Genomic DNA, 16,458 nt, shown 5'->3' on the forward strand with positions numbered 1-16,458 from the left:
CTCTCCCTAGCTCTCGGCACCGCTGGGTGGGTTTTCTGATGCTCCAGGTGGCATCATGAGGCCTACCCAAGCACCTGGACAATTGGGTGGTTGCAGAAGTGACCTCCAAATCCACCTCCCAGCTATGATGCTTCTCCCTGCATCTTCTTTTCCTGCAACACAAGTAACCTCCCAGCCAACCTCCCAGCCGATTCCCCTTTGCTGGCCTCTCATCTCCACTCCCCAGCGCTGTCATTTCTGCTGTACAGGCAGAAACGGGCTCCCCTCAGGGACTGCAGAGCCCGGGTGAGACATCTCGAGTGGTGGGAGGGCAGCCGTGGATGGCAACGGCTCCTCAGAAAAGCAGGCAGGAGGATGAGGAGGTGGAGGTGAGCTCTGTGCAAAGGGGAGGCTGGCATGCACAGAGCCTTGCTTGGGAGGACCCAGAAGGGCTTCTCTTAAAGGGTTGTCAGCACAAGGAAGGCAGCTAAGGGAAACGTGGTCCTAGCGGGCAGGGGACATAGCGACAAAGAGTATAAATACAGCAATTCCTCAGAACAGAGTTTCTCCATTCTGAATGTTGGTAGGAAATGTATTTTGTTGAGTAACTGTGCCCACCTACACATTTTTCTATACACTTACTTACACAGAGATTTTTATATATGCTTGCATAGGAAGACAAGTAACACAGATTTGATGAGATTAGTGCAATTTGGCCACTAACAAGGAAAGCTCAGTCATCTCAGAAACAGCCTATGATTTGCCCCATCACCTTTCCAGGGACTGAAACGATGCTGAGCAGCCTGTGACAGAATGCCCAGCACAGGCTGAGCAGCCTGTGACCCAATCCTTCTTCTTGCTCTTCTTGAAGGTGGGTTTGATTTCTGCCTTTTCTGAAGGAACATCCCTGACCACTCTGGCCTTTCCAAGATGCTTGAGAGAGGTCCCACGATGACACTGGCAAGCTCCACCAGCACCTCTCTGCCCCTTCCCACACCAAAAGCCTTCTCAGCATCCCACACTTCCCGAGGAGTGCCTGGGACACAGCACACCTGCCCAGGTCCTCTGGGCCTGTTCGGAAGAGAACCAGAAGAGATTTCTTCTGGCCAGGCCCATGACCTCAATGACTTCTTTGTGCAATTCACAGGGTGGCACCTCTGATGCACTCACAGGATGCCCACGGTAACAGGAAGAGGAGGACTGGGTCTAAAAAGCAGGTTATGAAAGCAAAACATGTGAGTGCCATGGTGTCACTGTGTGAGAGCTCCAGAAATCATAGAAGGAGTGCTCCAGTACGTTGGGGCCCACAGAACTGTATCTAGGACAACCATGAAGTGACTCCTGCAGAGGACAGAAATACCCTAGCAAAGGTTCAGCTGCCTTCTAAAGAAAGACCTTCCAGTTTGTAAGCCTTGCAGAGAGAAGCGGGTGGCACACAGCCCGGTACCAGTAGTAGGATGTGGCCACCAGCAGGAAACACTCAGTGCATGTCAAAGGTGCGAGAAATGGCACTAACGCCGCTGTGATCAGAGATGGTGCTGTCCCCAGTCACAAAGCTGGCTAGCAGCTGGGACAGGGTGGTGGAGCTGTAGCAGGAATCCAGGGGGGACAAATTCCCCAGGAAGAAGTCCATAGGGTTGATCGGATACTGGTTTGCCACCAGGAGCACAATGACGAGCGTGTTCACAACCCCAGTCATGGGGCAGGACATGAGAGAGACGAGGAAGAGATTTGTTGAAGGGTTGGGGACATTCCCCGTTTGCAGTAGGGGAAACTCCACCGGTGATGTCTGATTTTCCCATTGACGTTTCTCCATGGAAGGCTAAGGTCCTTCTTGTCCCCTCTGATCTCGATTTAGCACACCAATGAGGAAGAACATTTGTTTCTTTGTTACTTGCTTAAAGAAATCGTGAAGGAAGTTCAGAGCAGGGAAAGAGGGAGGTGTGTGTGCCTGTGAGTGTATTCATGTTTCCTAAATGGTCTCTGTGCTTTGTGAAAGGGTGAAATGCCTTATTCGGGAGGGCAATGCCACCCATGGAGCAGCACCCTTCTGACTGCAGAGGTGAGGGGCTCCTCACACCTGCCGCTTCCATGGTGTGCGATGAGAGGGACAGGCCAGAAAGGCAGGGGAGGGGGATGCAGCAGACAGGGGCAGTTGCAATGAGCCTGTCCAAAGGCAGGGAGATGAATGTAGCTGGGACGGTGGGGGTTGTTCCCGGAGAGGCACAAGGAAACGTCAGGGCTCGGTGAGGTGTCCACGCCTGAGCTGGCCTCACGCACTCCTCACACACACAGGGCTGTTCAGAGACAGGAGCCCTTCCCTTGCACACGCACAGGCAGAGCACTGCAGCACTCACAGTGTCCCCCCGGCCTCCTGCTGCCATTCCCAGCGGCTGGCAGGCACCTCAGCCCTGCGCTGTGCCGCCCTGCTCCGCACTCCTCTGAGATGCCCCACAGCACGAGGCGTGGACACAGGGACCTGTTCAAGGAAGCACATCCCGGGGCTGCATTCAGGTGGTTTCCCAGGGGACGTCACTCTCAACGTGAAGTCCCCTCAAGACGCTGTCTGTCCCACAGACCTCCATGGCACCCCCAGGGGTAGATGATGGCATTTGGGCTCACTCGGATTCGTATTACAACACGCACACGATGTGCATGATTACATCTCGTCTGTACAGTGCAAAGGTGGACTTCTGACCTCGTCATTCGGTGCCCCTCCATGGAGGGACAACCAACCTCTCTGAGCTGGGGTGAGAGGTCAGTGCTGGAAGTGGAGGTTGTTACTGGCTGGTCGGTGACAATTGCCCTGGGGCAGCTTCCGCGGGGTGCCCAGCGCACACGGGCACAGCCCCTGCTCTGCTGCTCCTTTATGTCTCTGCCAGGAGCCTGGCTGTGCAAGGACACTGTGGTGTCCCCCCGCCCTGCACTCTCACACACTTTCCAGGTTCAACTGGTGGTTCCCTCCCTGGGACTCTTTCCAGCCCAGCCCAGCTCTCCCCCAGCTCTCCCCACCTCCCCGCTCTCACTCCAGCCCAGCGCAGCGGAGAAGCCCGCTCTGGGCAGGCCCTGCAGAAGGAAATGGAGGAAAGGGCGGGCAGTGACAGTGTCTCTCTGGCGGGCATGCTCAGGATGTCCTGACGCCAGGCAGCCCGCAGCCCCTGGGCCAGGCCCGCTCCCAGCACAGCACAGAGTCCTGGCCCTGGGGCTCCCCAGGCAGCTCCTGCTGCCCCAGTGACAGGACAGCCTGCCCCAAGCTGGCACCTGCAGCAAAGGCTTTCTCTTTCTGTGCCTCCCTGCTCTTCTCCCGGGACATCCCGTCTCCCCACAGAGCCTTTCCCCAGGTGAACACGTCTGCGCTGGCCTGGCCGGCCATTCCTGCACCCTCTCCCCAGGCTCCTCACAGCCCCCGAGCTGGGGGTGCTGCTCTGCAGAGCACGTGGGCTCTGGTGCCCAGGGCCATGGGGGGACTCTGTTGGGCTCTGCTGGTCAAGCTGGGAGCAGACCCAGCTGATGGTGGTCACAGCCGCTGACCGCCTCCCACTCAAGCTCTTATGTGGCCATGGAGGGTGCCCAGAGGTATCCTGCCTTATTCCAATGCTCTGAGATGTGTTTGGGTGCCGCACTGGATCCAGCCTATGAAAGTGCACTGAGGGTAAAACGAATCACTCGCCAGACTCCTTCTCCTGTGCCTGCTGTGGCCCCTGGGGTGGCAGAGCTCTCGTTTGCTGCTTCACAAAAAATTTAGGATATTATCTCTGAGAGGCACCACGATGGACAGGCTCGTGTTCAGTGGCCTCCAGTCACTGCTGACTCCCTGGCACACGCTGTCCCTGCAGATCCCCGTGCTCTCCTGGCAGCTCCCAAGTCCCTCCAGAAAAACGTTCACCTGCCATCAGCCCTGTCACATGCTGTAGAGCCCCAGGAAGGTTAATTGGAGACCATTCGTCATCTGCATGGGCGCTGGCCACCAACAAGCCAAACCCGAACCAGCCCTAAGTCCCTAGAAGGCCATACTGGGACCCTCACCTCATCACACTGAGCCCATGGAGATACAAGCAAAGCAAGGAGTCTCTTCAGAGTCTATTCCTTGGGCAGGTTCTTGAGAGAAACTTTGGAAGAAGACCTGAGCCTTCAGGCACTGTACCAAGGAGATCCCTTTCATGGCTGAACTGCTGTTCTGGAGGCCAGCTCTGTCACAGAAGTGCCCATTGCCTGTCCCTGCCTGCGGTCACAGGACTGCCACACCACAGGGCTGTGACCAAGCTGCCAGAGCACTCAGGCCTTGCACCAACACAAGGGCTCAGGAGGAGAGTGTGGAAATGGAAAAAGAGCAGCTCCAGAAAGACCAAGCAGCAGTGCTACCTGGTGCTCCCTGGCTGTTTTTCCTCTCTACCTCTTCGCCTAGGTTCTTAACCTGCAGATTTACAAATATCTCAGAGGAAGGATCTCAGACAAACAAGTTACTACAGGGTCCTTAATTTTGTTTAAATGCACAGAGAGCACGATACTTCATTTACACAGTTTGTAAAAGGTAGACAGTGAATTAGAAGTGGGATGAATAATAACATTTCATTGTGCACAACATTATCACAACAAAAACAAAGAAACCCCAGCCCCACACCCCACCACCAAAAACTTTTGAAGGCAGGCTGGGGCTGTAATGAGTTACATTATCAATGCTATGCAGAGGAAAACAGGCAGTTTGTTGCTTCTGAAAAACATCCTGTCATCATTTTCCTCAGGGCATCCTTGAGCTCCTGGTTCCTCATGCTGTAGATGAGGGGGTTCACTGCTGGAGGCACCACCGAGTACAGCACTGCCACCACCAGATCCAGGGATGTTGAGGAGATGGAGGGGGGCTTCAGGTAGGCAAACATGCCAGTGCTGACAAAGAGGGAGACCACAGCCAGGTGAGGGAGGCACGTGGAAAAGGCTTTGTGCTGTCCCTGCTCAGAGGGGATCCTCAGCACGGCCCTGAAGATCTCCACATAGGACAGCACAATGAAAACAAAACATCCAAATGCTAAACAGACACTAACCACGAGAAGCCCAACCTCCCTGAGGTAGGAGTGTGAGCAGGAGAGCTTGAGGATCTGGGGGATTTCACAGAAGAACTGGTCCACAGCATTGCCGTGGCAGAGGGGTAGTGACAATGTATTGGCCGTGTGCAGGAGAGCATTGAGAAACCCACTGGCCCAGGCAGCTGCTGCCATGTGGACACAAGCTCTGCTGCCCAGGAGGGTCCCGTAGTGCAGGGGTTGGCAGATGGCAACGTAGCGGTCGTAGGCCATGACAGTGAGGAGAGAATACTCTGCTGAAATGAAAAAGAGAAAGAAAAAGAGCTGTGCAGCACATCCTGCGTAGGAGATGTCCCTGGTGTCCCAGAGGGAATTGGCCATGGCTTTGGGAACAGTGGTGGAGATGGAGCCCAGGTCGAGGAGGGAGAGGTTGAGGAGGAAGAAGTACATGGGGGTGTGCAGGCGGTGGTCGCAGGCTATGGCGGTGATGATGAGGCCGTTGCCCAGGAGGGCAGCCAGGTAGATGCCCAGGAAGAGCCAGAAGTGCAAGAGCTGCAGCTCCCGCGTGTCTGCGAAGGCCAGGAGGAGGAACTGGGTGATGGAGCTGCCGTTGGACATTTGCTGTTTCTTGGCATAGGGGTACTGTTCAAAACTGGAAAAGACAAGGAAAAAGTATGACAGACTTCTTCGAGCAAAGCCACTCCATTTTTCATAGAAATTCACCCCCCCCTAAAATTGAAACGCATTTCCTTCTCTGGTTTGTGCTGGCTGAGTGTGCTGTGAGGAGCAGGACCTCTGTCCACGGCCAAGAAGCCAGCTTTTCTCTGCTGCAGTGGGTACCTGGCAGCTGGTTTGTGACAGCTCCGATGTTCCCAAGGGATGTCAGATGTCATCCGCCCTTAATGGAAAAGATCAGTATCTGCACTCATGACTCTCAAGAGCATGGGCTGCAGAAGAGAGGCTTAGCGTGTCCTTATAAGAATTTTGTCTCTGTTTTTTATTTTCCACCACCACATCTGCTGAGTGTTCTTTTTAGGGGTAGAAATGCTCATTTCTATGACTGAAAATGTGAAGAGTCTTGAGACAGGAGAGGCAAAAGGGCTCAGCTCTCTGTGGCTTAGTGCAGTCAGGTGAGCTGCAGTGTCCATCAGTCTGTTACCCAGCTGCCCTGCTCTTTCCCTTGTGCTGCCTCAAAGATGACTTCACACACAAATTACTCACTAAAAGAAACCAAACCAAACCACTGGGCTCTGATGAAAGCAGGGGAGCACTGTTGCAGAGGGCAGATCTGCACACTCTTCTCTTTCCCACCCCAGAGGTGGAGTTGTGATGGAGAAGGACACCGTCCCTCACAAGAGAAGCAAAGGACTCTGAGCGGAGAGTACTGACCTCCAAGGGAAAGCTCAGCCCTCCCTGGGATCCTACAGGAGAGCTGTGCCTTTCTGGAGGGCAGCTCGCAAGCCCAGCAGGACAGGCAAAGCAGAGGGTCAGATGTCCTGAAGATGGGATGTCCTAAAGGGAGAGTCAGCTCATTACCCAGCAGACAATGCCCAGAAGACATCCACAGTGAAGGACCGAATGAGAGCTGCCTTAACGGAGCCTACCCCGGTGCTTGTTTGCAGCTTCCTCCCACCCCCTGCCCAGGTCTCTGCTGCCTGGAGCTGTCCCTGCCGAGACCTGGTTCCCTGTCCCCACCTCTCCTCCCTGTCGGTGCTCACAGACCCCATCCCACCCGCTGTGTGCTCAGCTCTGCCCTGCAGACCCCTCCTGGCAGCAGGGCACTGCGCAATGTCTTCTCTGTCCATGCAGGCTCTGATGGGATCATCAGACCAACCCTGATGAGGCTGGAGAAGTTGTACTGCTGCTGTCTGTAAGCCACGGTGTGTTGATTTCTCATACTCCCTGCTTTATTCACCTCCAAGAGTAACAGATTTGGAAATTCAGTGCCTCCTCTTGACATGAGACATTAATTTCTATGTCCCATTGCCCACCCAGGCAACCCAGAGTACAAGATAGAAAGAACAGGACACTTGATTTACAGGTAGCCCCTGCCTTGCTGTGCTTCTTCAAAAGTCTTCTGGGAAAGTCCTGTAGTGATCTGAAGATGTGAGCAGGGCTGACCCCGGCAGCACCCTCTCGACAGCAGAAGGACCCTGCCCTGCTGGGGCTCGCTCCTTCCACCCACAGCTTCTCCCCACAGCGCCGTGGCGAGCTCCCCGGGCAGGCTGAGTGCTGAGCCTGGCAGGCGGCAGAGTCCCTGCCCCAGCACACAGCCCCTGGGGTGCAGGGACCCTGCTCGCAAGGACAGCCCTGGGCACCCCTGCCTGCACACCCCTGCAGTCCCCCCCAGCAGAAGGCAGCCCTCATGCCCTGTCCCTCTGACCGTGCAGCAGGGAAGCCCTGCTCTGGAGCACCTCCTCCTCCTCTACATTACAGAAACTGAGTGAGTCCTCCTGACAGAACCAATAAACTGTCAGATGTACCAGTTTTCGGAGATCCCTCCAGGAACTGAAGCTGCATTGTCCCGCACCCAGAGACTTACCACGTAGAGGGCTGTGAAGATTCTCCCCCAGTGAGCTCTCAGCATCCTCCCACTCCCAACTGCCTTTAAGCTCTCTCAGCCTCGCAGGTCTCCTCTCGGTGCCTGCAGGCAGTGCCCCCAGCCCTGCTCCTGGGCAGAGCTGTCTCTCTGCAGCGCTGCCCGCTTGCCAGGAGCTCCCTCCATCCCAGGAGCCCAGCCCAGCTCAGCAGCAGAGGACCAGCCCAAGGCACCACTTGCTCTGCCCCCTCGGGGCTCCCTCCACGTGTCCCTGCGCCTCCAGGGAACCTGCTGGGAACAGCCTGAAGCCATCACTCATGGTCCCTCCCTCAGCTGCGGAGAGACACTTCTTTCCAGCAGGGGCATTTCTCCCATCTCAAGAAGAGTCAGCTCCAGGAATCACCTTTTCATTGGCCCATCTGTAGACAGGACACCCGGACAGGGACAGGGAAGGACCTCATTTAGCACTGCCCAGGGAAGGGATTCAGTCCCCATTCCATGGTTGTGGCCCTGGGGCTAGCAGTGGGCTCAGCTGCCCCCCACGCACAGCACAAGCCCACAGGAGGTGGGATTCCTCTGGCCTCAGCTCAGGTGTGCACACAGCAGACACCTGCATGTCAGCTCCTTCTCTCAGCTCCCTGCTAATTAATGGAGATGGAGGCCAGGGCTGACGTGGTCACATGCAAAGACCTGGGGACATTTGGAGTGCCAGAGGTGGTCCAAGATACCTGGAGCTAGCTGCAAGCTCTAGTGGAGCAATGCTGAGAGACAGGGCAGCATCTGGGGGCATCTTCTTGGAGGCTGGAGGTGAATCTCTTTGGCCAGTGGAAATGGCATCAGATGCCCACATTTAGGATGATGGAGCCTGTCTCTCTTCTTTATGTTCTGGGCAGCCTACGCAGGGATTCATCTGATGGAGTCATGTACCACAGGGACAGCTAAGTTCCTCTCTGTCTTTCCCATCCGCCAGGTTGACTAGATCTCCATTGGCTCTAATGGCGGTGGTGTCCTGAACATTCTCCCATTGCCCAATCCACTTCAGGGCAGTTATTCCATTTAAGGCCAGTTGCAGGCCTGTAATGGTAGGTGAGGTGCCAAGGCTCTCACACACAGCGACATGCCGTTGGCAGGGACAGCGATGGTCCTACACAGGAAAGCCATCCCCATGCAGAGCGAGGGTGTGACAGACACCCAGACAGCATTGCGACAGATCCAGGGCCTTTGGGCCAGAAACTGATTGCCACCCCTGCAGCGTGGCAAGGTCCGTCCCTTCTCTCTCCAGTAGAGGTAGGGCACTCCATGGATAGGAAGCCCATCACACCAGGGTCACCACACATGTGCCTACACCTTCAGACTTCTGGTTTTTCTCTCCACCAACCTTCACTCAGCCCCTGGAGAACACAGTCAAGGACCAGACCAACAGTTGTCACAGTGGCCGGTCAGGAGCACCTTGTCATTCCTGGAGATCAGCTTCACCTCCACCAAAGGCCCTCGGGGACAGCAGAGACCCCACTGACAGCAAAGCCATGTCTTGCCAGGGCTGCCCTTCCCAGCCCTGGTCCTCTCTGCCCTTGGGGACAGCAGGGTTTGCTCACTCTCTTGGCACCCAGGTTCAGCTTTCTGTTTCCACCTGCTCTCCACCCCGGCATGTCTCTGCTGTGAAGCAAAGCCTTTGCACACACCGGGGCTGGGAACCTTGGTCCCAGGTTTGCCTAAGCCAAGTGAGAGCTTGGCCTGGGGCTGCACCTGCAGTGCTACAGCCCAAATGTGCACTGATGGCCTCAGCCAGGGGCACAGCCAGGACGAGCTGGAGCCTCTGCTTTTTGACATGCATGGAGGAAGTGCCATGGCATGGTGGGACAAGTGACACAGCTTGGGGTGCTGCAATGGATGGGTACAGGCTTTTCAGGAGAGACAGGCTGGAAGGCTCAGGAGTGGGGTTCCCTCAAAGTGAAGAAGTTGTTTGGATGTCTGGAGGTCGTTCATGGGGCCAGTGAGATGTTGGGTGAACCCTTGTGAGTGTGGGTCAGAGGAGGGGCCAGTAAAAGTTACGTAAGAGTGGGAGATGAGGAACCCACAGGCATGATAAGGGCAGAGTCTTTTTGGAGCACCTCAAAGAAGTCTCTGGCTGCAGAACCCAGGGCCTCACTGGGGGACTTTAATGGCTTTGACATTTTCTGGAAGGGGAACACAGCAGGATGCAAAGAGTCCAGGCAGCTTCTGGAGTGTCTTGGGAGAACTTCTTAGCATGGCTGCCAAATCGGCCAACAAGTGTAATGCAAACCTGGATCTGACACTTGCAAGCAGGTGAGAGCTGGCCAGTGAACTGAAGGTCAGTGTAAGCCTTGGTTGTCCTGACACTGAAACAGTGGGGTCCCAGCTCCTGAGGGAAGTCAGGAAGGAGAATTGAAGGCTGTAGATGCCAGATATCAGAGGAGCAGACTTTGGCCTATTCTGGGGAGTTCTGGTGCGGTCTCGTGGTCAGCAGCATTGAAGGGCAGCAGAGCTCAGTGCAGCTGGTCTTCAAGGACAGCATCCTCCAAGCACAGAAATGGTCTCTATGAAAACTCAGTTGAAACTTGGATGTAAATTCAAGGGCACCATAATGAGCTGTTACTACTTCAGGGACAGTTCAAGGAGAAGCAAAGATAATATGGGATCACTCCTAAATCTAGTAAGAGTAGGCATGGATAGATCTGAGATATTTGATGTGCTCTTATCACCAGCAAGGTCTCCCAGGCCTTTGCGCCTAGAGGCGACTCTAGAGGAAAACAGCCTTCAGTGGACAGGAATCAAATCAGTAGCTGCTTGAGCAAACTCAAATGTTACCATTGAAAAGGGACCGGATGTAGAAATCTGTATTTACATCGAGGGAGAGAAAGTGTCATCAGCTTGCTGGTCCATGTCCATGGCCTGTGAAAAAAAATGAGAATTTACAGACCAGTGTCAAAGCTGTCAAGATGAAGCCTTCTTACACACTTATTACACCGAGGTCGTTTCTGCATATGTTTCAACTTCTGCCTAACATCTTCCTTCAGGGACTGATACACTTGCCCACACCGAGGTGGCCACTGCCTCTGAGATTCCCAGGGGTAGCTGAAGACCCCACATGGTACTGGGAAATGTTACCCAGGGCTGACAGGAGCCTTTCTGGAGCAGGAGCTGGTGGACAGGCAGGGTAGGCCAAAGTATCTCAGTTGAGACAACTCCTTTCTCTCCCTTGAGCAGAAAGGGAAGCCTGGACAATTGCCCCCAAGGTGTCCAGCACTGGAGGAGAATGAGAAATGAGTGGGTCTAGGTGCTGCAGAGTCTACTTGAAGACGCTCTTGTAACCCCGCTATGTTGGGACTAGTGCAGATTTGGCTATTCAAAAGAGAGCATTCCATGCACTTTGCCTCTTTGCTTCCCTCTGTGCATTAAGGGAGCTCATGACTTCAGCGTGTGACTCGCTCTGAGTGAGTGTGGAGAAACAGAGTCTGGGGCAGGGAGTGCTTTGGGGGTTCTTGGGGTCTGTGCTTGACACAAACATGTGTTTTCTGTTGGTCTAAGGCCATCCACTGTGGGAAGTGGACTTCAGAGGAGGTAAGGTGGACTTAATAAACAGCAGAGGAGTGTGGTTCATTTTTTATTGAACCGTGCCTTCATTTGGTTTTGTTTGTTGGAATTAAGAAACATCCTTCTGTGTCTGCGTGCAGCTCGTTCTCCAAGCAAAGCGGGTGGGAGTTGGTGCCAATGGGCTGAAACACGCAGCTACTGACTGTAGTGGAGAAAGCTCAGGTTTGAACAAAGGTGCTGTAAGTCCCAGGGGGCTGATGGGAGAAATGGTGGGGTTGGAGGTAGGGACAAAGACTGCCAGTCTGACATACAGGACCTTGACTTCCCTACATCTTCAGCCTCCGTTAGGAGATGCTGAGGATCAATATCAGTTGGAGTTTTCTGTTATCACGGAATGTGTAAGCAGAAAAAGAAGAAGGGGAAAAAGAAGAAATGGTTTCTTACTGATATTTAGTATTGAAAACTTTTCACTTTGACTACACTCCTGAAACCTCTCACATTAACCACATAAGAACAGAGGAATGAAGGAAAGTTATGCCCAGAGACTTGGCTGGGTAGGGCATTTTGCATGTTAATGAGCCCTCTGGTGCCAAGTTCCTGAACTGCAGATACTGAAAGAAGACTGAACTGGCCTCTGGAGAAGGAAAAGCCAGCAGCACGTCTCCAAGTTTCTGCAGGTGTTATTTAGTCCCCCTGAGGGCCATCACTGAAGAGATCATGGAGGGAATGAGATGACAGGTGACTGTCTCTGGGGGCCGGTGAAGCAGGAACGCAGAGGCACTGCTTACAGGTTGAAGATCAGATGTGCAGGCACCTGTGAAAGGCCTTGATGTGTTTCATCAACCAGATGCTCAAGCGCTGACCCCCATGCCCTAGGAATGGGGATCCGTTCCCTCCTGCGATGCTCAGGGCTCTTCCAGGGAGCAGGGAGATGTGGGGGGTGCGATGCCGAGTGCAGGGCTGCAGTAGGACTCCTCCCAGGCTGTGTGGAGGGTGGGTGAGGAGGCAAGGAAGTGCTGGGGCTGTGAGGATCTGGTGTCCTCTCAGGGGCTACGGCGGAAGAGACAGCAGCCATAGTCGAAAGGAGAAGGATTTCAGTTCTGTTGGGGGGTCCCAGCCCCCACAAAGGGGCCATCCCCACCACAGGCTGTCCTACACTGTTCTGTGCCTGTGCCTCTTTCTCTGCAGATTTTAACCACCAGCCCTGATTGCCCACCTCACTCTCACCCCATCATGTCCCCAGCTTTACTGATGTCTTTCTGTCCTCATTGACGAGGTCTTCAAACACAAAGCTGTGTTTTTCGGACGTTTTAATGATGGCTGTGAGTTCTCCACAAACTGTGCAGCTTCTTCCAAAGCCCTGCTAATGCTCCTCAATCGCCCAAGATGTCCCAGCACACAGACTCACTTGAATCCTCTATTTATCTGTATATCCCAGCACTGAACTGCACATCCTCCTTCTTCTGCTGCCTCACAATCAAAGCTCAACCTATGTCACTTCCACATGACACCCTCCCACTCCCTGCTATTTCACATCTTCTTCCTCCTTTAACGCACACGCTGCCACCCACCCACGGCTCTCTTCCTGCATGCCCGTGTGTCTCAGAAACACTTCCTCTGCCCCTGCACTGATGGGACATCAGCCCAGGAGGTTTGTGCGTTCTCCAAGCTCATGGATGTTTCCCTGAGGTCCACCCAAACGTTGGGAGTGAAGGAAGAAAAGAGATCAAGGTCAGCTCATTGGGCACTACTGAGCACATTCCCCCCAGCAGTGGGCATTCCCCTTCTGCCAGGCTGAGCCATGCGCACAGGATGGAAATGTCTCTATCATCCCTGTTTGTACAAGAAGGGCCTTTCTTCCTGCCATATTCCCAGGACAATCCTCCTCTTCTTCCTTCCCCACCTGCAGGCATCAACTGCTGTCCATTGCTGGGCTCAGGCATGGTTGTAAGGATTTGCTAAAGCCATCAGCCATCCCCTTGCTTCTCCCGGACATCCCCCGACCCTCTCTCCCAGACCTACCCATGGCCAATCACTGCTGCTCAGGGCCTCTCGCTCTTCAGAAGAGGCCTTGAGCTTTTTGGTTCTTCCTGGTGCTCATTATAAACTTCCTCGCTCGCTCCAGAGCTCATGGTGAGTTTTCTTGTCCACAACAGGGCCTTTTTGACCACCTCTTATGAAACCGTTTTCTGTTTGTGATCGTCTGTGCAGAAAGAGCAGTCACAGAAAAGCACCAAATGGATCAAAAGGGATGCTGTGTGAAATGCCATAAAAACCTGCTGAGTTCCCCCCGCGGCTGTGTCTTTCTGGCAAGGAGTCTGTCCTGAGAAGGGGATCCAGCCTCTGCCACTCTCTGGAGAGGCAAACCAGCAGCGTCCATGCCACCTGGGGAGAAAAAGGGTGACTTGTGCAAGACCGCCCTTCATCTGAACCACTTCGATATGTACTTGGGCATGGGGTATCATGCCGTAGAGTGCAAACACCGATCTGATGGGCACTGCCCAGAAGGGCACCCACAGATGCAGACTGCTATGTTGCAGGTGTTTATATTCAGGCAGATTAACCCTTTTGAAATTGGCTTTTATTTTTCTAAAATACTGGTACCCTTCGGGAAATCACACAGACACTTGAAGGATTATTGATGCATTTTAACATGATTATGGACAAAAGGCCCACCAGCTTTGCATGTAATGGGATGCCAGAGGCCAAGGTTTGGATGGTTTGGGCACTGTCCTGGGATCAGGGAAACAGAAGCGTGCTCCCACCTCCCCGACACCCTGCCCTCCTCAGTGAGGTGTGAGAAACTCTGCCAACGAGGTCTGAGCTCACAGTCGTGACAAGTATCATATGTCTAACTGCAGCCAACGTTGTCCTGCCAGCTCGGGATTTGAGCTTCCATCTGAGTCAAAACCCCTTCAGTTCACACTACCTCCAGCTTCCCTCTGAGGCTGGCTGTTGTGTGGCACAACTGTCCCGGCTCTCCAGGCAGGCTGGGCAATGGGTTGATGCCTGAATTGGAAGTTTTCCTCTTCCTGGGGTACAAGACCCTCGATGAGAGAAGGCTGTAGAGATTTGGTTGCAGAGGTTTGAAGTAGTCCTTTCAAAATCTGAGCAGGGTGAGCTTTGGAGCCAAGGAAAAATAGAGCAGCTCTCAAGGGTGTTTTTGAATTAGTGCTACACCACCAGTACCTGCACTTCCAGTTCCCAAAGTCCTACCGGTGCAGCAGAGAGCCTGGAGTTGTGAGCTCCCTTCATCTGCCCTGCATGTCAGCATGTGAAATGGAACTAACCTAGTCACAGAGTTGGGTTTGGTTCTCTCCACAGCCTGAAGCACCACATGGGTCAGGAGACAAGCCAGGATACCTGACGAGGACTCACACTTCTCTGCACTTAAAGCTTAGGGTTCCAGGGAATCTCAGGTGGCATGGCATACCGATTCCTGATTTGAAGGAGCTGGTCAAGTGCCTCGTCTCCATTTCTGTGGTGGTGGCTTTGATGCCTGGCTGATGTGCAGACTCTGTACATGGTTGCTGACACCTATTGAGAAACCTGCTCTGAAAGGATTACCAAGGTAGGCTGTTCTTTTTGGAAGGTATTAGGAGAGTAAAAAGGAAGAACGTGGGTTGGGGCAAATGAAAAGGGATGCCAAAGATGTGGTCAGGGCTGTTTGGGGGTACTTGTAAGGCAGCCCTGCACCTGATGTGAATTATTTCTGGGGTCAGGGAGAACCTGAGAGCTTCCTCTACTCTGAAACCATGAAGGGGAAGGAAGGACAGCATCCTTCAGGCTGGAAGGGACCTCAGGAGGTGTCTCCACCAACCTCCTGCTCCAAGCAGGGTCAGACCAGATTACTCAGGCCTTTATCCAAACACATCTTGATCATATTCCAGGACAGAGCTGGTGCACGCTCCCTGGGAAACAGCTTCCAGAGTTTGACTTTCCTCATGATTGAGAAGTTTCTCCCTTTATCTAGCGTCCTGCCAAGCTCAACCATCCAGCTTCTTTTTTACCCATCTACTTATACACCCATGCAGACCATAATATCCTCTCCTGGCCACAAGAATATCGTGGGGGATGTTGCTGAATGCCTTGCTGACTTCCAGGGAAAAGACCACCACCGCTCTCCCAAAGTCCAGCAGTCCTGTCCTTTCATCACAGAAGGCAAAGAGGCCGGCCAGGCACAATCTACCCTGGGTAAATGCAGTCACCTTCTCTTCCAGACCCCCAGAGGTGGGATCTGAGTGGACGTGCTCTGGGGCACAGCCTTTAGATCCACTGCTCATCCATTGGCCATTTCTGAAAAGTGCAGACCACATTTGGGTGCTGCCAGGCGTCAAGGAGTTCTCCCAGTCTCCGTGACCTTCCAGAGATGATGGAGAGTGGCCTCACTGTGCCACCAGCCTGCTCGCTCAGCTCCCTGGGATGCCGCCCCTCCTGTCCCAGAGACTGGTAAAGATTGCATTAGTCCAAGTGACCCCGACGTGATCCCCATCCACTGCTGGCTGTTCTTCTCCAGATTCCTACCTCGAGTCACTGAGGCCTGGGAGACCTTGCTGGTGAAGACGGAGGATGAGAGGACATGGAGAATCTCACCTCTATCCCTATGAAATTCAGCAGTGGCCACACAGTGTCTTTGTTTCTTCTTTAACTCTTCCTCAAGGAGTCAACACTCATTATGGTGCCCTTGAGTTGCCTTACAGGTCTAGACTCAGTTTCGATCGGGACTATTGCTGTGCCTGGAGGATGCTGTCCTTGAAGAGCAGCTGCACTGAGCTCTGCCACCATGCCTTGGCAGTTCATTCCATCAGTGTCACAGCTCGGTCTCTGACATGAACGGCTCCAGCTCACCATGTCTGTGGCCCTGGCTGAGGGCATTGCTGCACATTAGGGCTGAAGCACATACGCTGTGGAACCAGGCAAGCTCTGACTTGCCATAAGGGGTCCTGGTACCAAGTGTCCTCGACCCCGTGTGTGCAAAGGCTTTGTTTCAGCAAGACTCGCTCACCCTTTAACAGTCCCATATGGCCAGTGCGAAAGTCTAATGGAGAGTGGAGACTAACAGTAGACTATCGTGGCCTGAACGAAGTCACACCGCCACTGAGTGCTGCCGTGCCGGACATGGTAGAACTCCAATACGAACTGGAGTCAAAGGCAGCCAAGTGGTACGCCACAACTGACATCACTAATGCGTTCTTTTCAATCCCTTTGGCGGCAGAGTGCAGGCCACAATTTGCTTTCACTTGGAGGGGCATCCAGTACACCTGGAACCGACTGCCCCCAGGGTGGAAACACAGCCCTACCATTTGCCATGGACTGATCCACACCGCACTGGAACAGGGTGAGGCTCCGGAACATCTGCAATACATG

General features: G+C 53.8%; 1 protein-coding gene across 1 annotated transcript; it reads right to left on the minus strand.

Moving 5' to 3' along the window:
• Nucleotides 1–4,658: 4,658 nt before the first annotated feature.
• On the minus strand, nucleotides 4,659–5,615 carry LOC142076162 (olfactory receptor 14J1-like). Its single transcript, XM_075138540.1, has one exon. The coding sequence runs from the start codon at nucleotides 5,613–5,615 to the stop codon at nucleotides 4,659–4,661; it is 957 nt and encodes a 318-aa protein (XP_074994641.1).
• Nucleotides 5,616–16,458: the final 10,843 nt, after the last annotated feature.

Source organism: Calonectris borealis, unplaced genomic scaffold, assembly GCF_964195595.1.
Source record: "Calonectris borealis unplaced genomic scaffold, bCalBor7.hap1.2 HAP1_SCAFFOLD_35, whole genome shotgun sequence".
Lineage (NCBI taxonomy): Eukaryota > Metazoa > Chordata > Aves > Procellariiformes > Procellariidae > Calonectris > Calonectris borealis.

What these genes read in the sequence shown, in the direction of transcription:
- LOC142076162 (XM_075138540.1), bottom strand. Translation starts at nt 5,615, where the DNA reads ATGTCCAACGGCAGCTCCATCACCCAGTTCCTCCTCCTGGCCTTCGCA.